This window comes from Microtus ochrogaster, chromosome 7 (assembly GCF_000317375.1).
Source record: "Microtus ochrogaster isolate Prairie Vole_2 chromosome 7, MicOch1.0, whole genome shotgun sequence".
In the NCBI taxonomy this organism is placed as follows: Eukaryota; Metazoa; Chordata; class Mammalia; order Rodentia; family Cricetidae; genus Microtus; species Microtus ochrogaster.
Window position 1 is genome coordinate 36049557 of NC_022014.1, and position 4578 is coordinate 36054134.

The following is a 4578-nucleotide window of genomic DNA, read 5'->3' on the forward strand; positions in this document are numbered from 1 at the left end:
CATACACACAGACAGAATATTGTATACATAATAAATAAATATGAATAAATAAATATTTTTTTAAAAAAAATTTCATCCCATTTTTGGGGCAAAAGAAAGACAATTTTAGAACTAAGTGCTCAGAACATTTATCAGCCATGACACTAGCTGAGGACATTGTCTAATCAACTGATACTTGTGATAGAGAAGGGGTGAGCATGGCCCTGTGAGCAACTGACCTTGTAAGTATATATCTAAGTGGGTAGTTCAATCATTCAGAAACAGACTCAGCCTTAGCCAGGCGCAGTTCTGACAATGTGGTAAACTACAGATGAGAAATTCTTCCTGTAAAGGTTCAGGAATGAGTCAAATAGCATCCTTAGGGGAGCTGGGCATGGTTCAGTGGGAAAGGAAGAAGAAAACACAATTTTTCTCACTGTGTGCACATGCGTGTGAGCACCCATGTGTGTATGCAGAAGCCACAGGGAAGAGTCTGCTGTTCCACTGAGATAGTTTGTCACTGAACCTGCACCTAGCCAACACAGAAAGCTCCAGCAATCCTCCTGTCTCTGACCCACCCCCCAGCACTGGGCTACAGGTGTGTTACAGCCACACACCTTTTTACATGGTGCTGGGGATTTGAATTTGGAGGAACTTTACCCGACTTTACAACTAAGGACTTCAAGCGAGTGGTATTAGTGTGAGTGAGGATGGGTAAACTACAGCAGTGGAATAGAAGGGAAGGCTAAGATAGACTCCAGGTAATGGCTCAGCGTGGCAGGCTCTCTTTTGGGCTACCAACCAGCTCCCAAATCATGACAAAGAGACTAATTATTAGTTATGAATGCTCAGTCTTAGCTTATGCTTGTCCCACTAACTCTTACAACTTAATTTAACCTGTTTCTCTTTATCTACGTTTTGACTCAGGGTTTTTTTGTTTGTTTGTTTGTTTTTTAACCTTTCATTCTGTATGTCCTACTCCATGTCTAGCCGACTGGAGGTTGCCTGGCTGGCTCTCTCTCTCTTCCCTCCCTACCTCCCCCCATAGATATTCTAGCTATCCTTCCCCTTACTTATTTTCTCTGCTGGCCAGCTCTTCCTATTCCTCTACTGCCTAGCTACTTGCTGTTCGGCTTGTTATTAGACCAGTCAGGTGCCTTAGGCAGGCAAGGTGAAACAGTTGCGACTTATCTTTTTTAAAAAATAACTTATTTATTTTTATTTTTATGTGCATTGGCGTACATGTATGTCTGTGTGAGGGTGTCAGATCTTGGAATTGCAGACAGTTGTGAACTGCCAAGTGGGTGTTGGGAATTGAACTCGGGTTGTCTAGGAGAACAGCCAGTTCTCTTAAATGCTGAGCCATCTCTCCAGCCCCCCAGTTGTGACATATCTTTACATAATTAAACACGCATCATTACACCATTAAACAAACACAGCATAAACAAATATAACACACCTTTACGTAGTTGAAATAATATTCCACAACAGATCAGGTGACATTTGACAGAGAATGCAGTTCAGTGTGTATATGATCTTTTCTTTTCAATAAACCAATGGCGATTAAACAACTGGATATCTTTGTGGAATGGAAAAGAACTTGACTTCTACATATACCATATGTAGAAATTAATTTGAGGGAGCTGAAGAGATGGCACTTGTTGCTTTTGCAGAGGATCTGGGTTCAGTTCCCAGCACTCATGTGATGGATCATGACCATCCATAGTATAATTAGTTCCAATTCTAGGGGATCTGACACCCCCTTTTCATTTCTGTGGGCACTGGCATGTAAGCAGTGTACGTAAGTGTAACCAAAGCACTCATACACAAATAAAAATAAAATAATAAATCATGAAAAATAAAAATTTAAGATAGAAAGTAGACGTAAGTATAAGAACTAAACTGAAATATTACAAGAAAATGTTCATGACCTTCAAGGTAGGCAGAGTTCTATGGAAACTAAGAAATAAAAGAATTCACAAGCTGAACTTCATCAAAATAAAGAATTTCCATTCATGAAAAGATGGCACTGAGGAAGTGGAAAGACAAGCTGCCACTGGGGACTGCACCCTTCACATGCATGTCTGGCAGGGATGTGGAGAGTGTATATCAAACTGTTCCGGTTAGCTTTTGTGTCAACACAAACTCGGCTCATCTAGGAAGAGGGAACCTCAGTGGAGAAAATGCCCCCATCAGATTGCTGGTCTGAATGAGAGTGGCCCCATAGACACAGGTTTGAACACTCGGTCCCCAGTTGGTGAAACCATTTAGAAAGGATGAGATGTAGCCTTGTGGGAGGATGTGTGCCACGAGGGCTGGCCGTGGAAGTTTCAAAAGTCCAGCCCAGCCCAGTCTCTCTATCTCTCTGCCTGCTGCTTCTGAACCAGATGTGAGTTCTCAGCTCTGCTCCAGTGCCATCCCCGCCTGTTGCTGCCATGCTCTCTGCCATGCTGGTCATGGACTCCAACCCTCTGCAACAGTACGCCCTGATAAACTCTATTATAAATTGCCTTGGTCATAGTGTCTTATCACAACAATAAAAAGTTAACTAAGACAATAAATTTGTGGGGCATATTCGTGATTGATGTGAGAGGGCCCGGCCCATTGTGGACAGTGTAGCCCTTGATAGATGGTTCTGGAAACCCAAGAAACTCATTCATCCATAGTCTCTGCTTCACTTCCTAATTCCAGGTTCCTGTCTTGAATTCCTGCCCTGATTTGATTTCTTATATGATCCAGAATCCAGGACCACTTGCCCAGGGTTAGCACTGCCCACTCCCTCATCAGCCACGAATCAAGAAAATGACCCACATGCTTGCCTACCCGTTAATTGGATGGAGGCATTTCTGTTTTTCAGTTGTTTTCCAGATGACCCTTGCTGGAGTCACATTGGCAAAAACTAATCAGCACAGATCATAAATATTGACATCAATATATGCATGCAGAATGATCTCCAAACGTTGAACAGTGTTATACTTAACGGTGTAGATGCTATTTTTGAAATACTGTGGTGGATCACACATATAATTCCAGCACTTAGGAGGCTGAGACCGGGGGATTGCTACAGGTGTGAGGCCAGCCTTAGCTAGACTAGGCTACAGAGTGAAACCCCGACTCCAGAAATCAGGGCATCTGAGTAAAGGTGACTGATACCAGACAGCCTGTTTGGTGGGAGGGGGATCAGATGGCACAAGCTGTCCTCTGTTCTCCATGTGCGCTGGCTTTCCTCCCTGAATAAATATTTTAAAATGTAGTATGTATCAGGTGACAGAGGCAGGCAGATCTCTGTGAGCTCAAGACCAGCCTGAGATGTATAGTAAGTTCCAGGCCAACCAGGGCTACACACTTAGACCTTGTTTCTAAATAAATATACAAAACATGCAAAAGTAATTTACGGTGATAAAAGTCAAAATAGGGGTAACTTTTGTTTTCTTTTTGGAGATATTCTAGTGTGCTAGGATGTGCCACATCTGAATTGGTGGATGTAAATCTGTACATTTAAGATATGGGCACTTTATGTCAACTACAAATTAAAGGAAACAGCAAAACAAATTGTGTATCTAGGAAGTTTTAAGAGGCGAGAACTCTGTATTAAAACTTCATGAAGATTTATAAATTGATAAAACTATACTTAGGAAAACTCTATAATCAACATTTTTGTTGTTACAAAGACTGAAAATAAATGGATTCTATATTCCAATAAACGTACGAATGAATAAAAACAACTAAGAAGAAAGATGAAAAGGAAAAATGCAAGAAAATGAGTAAGAGAAAATGTTTCTTTGAAAGCCTGAGAGTGACTAAGGCTTTGGAGACTATCTGGGATGCCCTGGAGGAGGGGTTCTTGTGATTTTTTTTTTCTTTAAACTTCAGCATCGTATTCTACAAAAGCGTAGGAACAGAATACAATCCTGGATCCATTCATTTATTTAAAAATTGAAAACGAAACCTGGGCCTGGGAATGTGGCTCAGTGTAAAGTGCTTGCACAATACTGTAGGACCTACTCCCTGTTCTGCAAAAACAAAAATCAAAACCAAAAATCCATTATCAAACGGATTCCGGCTGTCATACTTCAAACAGCAAGTGCCAGACCACTTACATACGTTAGCACATATTAGGTACATGATGGCTTCTGCAACGTTGGTAGTGTCACCACCTTGGAGGCTAAGTCGCCAGGCTTATCAGTTCTGATATGGCAATGAACTGAGGCCTGACCTAGGCCTCCCCAAGTCAGGAAAGTAGGGTTGGAAGTCCTGGCGATAGTGGAGACGGAAGCACCTTCGCAGATCCAGCGGGCGCGGCTACCTGCAAGCGCAGGTGGAGGCGCGGTCCCGTTAGACCCTCTTCAGCACTAAGACCATACGGCCTAGGCTCTCCCGTTGCGGGCAGGCCGCAGCAACCGGTTCCCGAGCTCGCGTGTCCTGGAGCGCAGCGCTCCACCCCCGGGGCCTTCAGGTTGTCAGAGGCGGGAACGTGCATCAGCCGGCGGGGACGCGCAGAGCTGAGAGGCCTGTGCGCCCGGTTGAGGGAGACATGCGGCGGACGCGGAGCGCTGTGGCCACCGAGCCGCGGGAGCGGCGGCGCTCGGGTGCCTCCGG

At 43.8% G+C, this 4578-nt stretch overlaps 1 protein-coding gene across 1 annotated transcript in view; it reads left to right on the forward strand.

Annotated features, from left to right (window-relative positions):
- Nucleotides 1–3934: 3934 nt before the first annotated feature.
- Nucleotides 3935–4578, forward strand: part of Cenpv (centromere protein V) — a 23694-nt gene continuing 23050 nt past the window's right edge. The window contains exon 1 of the mRNA XM_026780788.1: nt 3935–4578. This exon is cut by the window's right edge and continues 300 nt beyond it. Coding sequence (XP_026636589.1) covers nt 4514–4578 — 65 coding nt within the window. The 5' untranslated portion in view covers nt 3935–4513.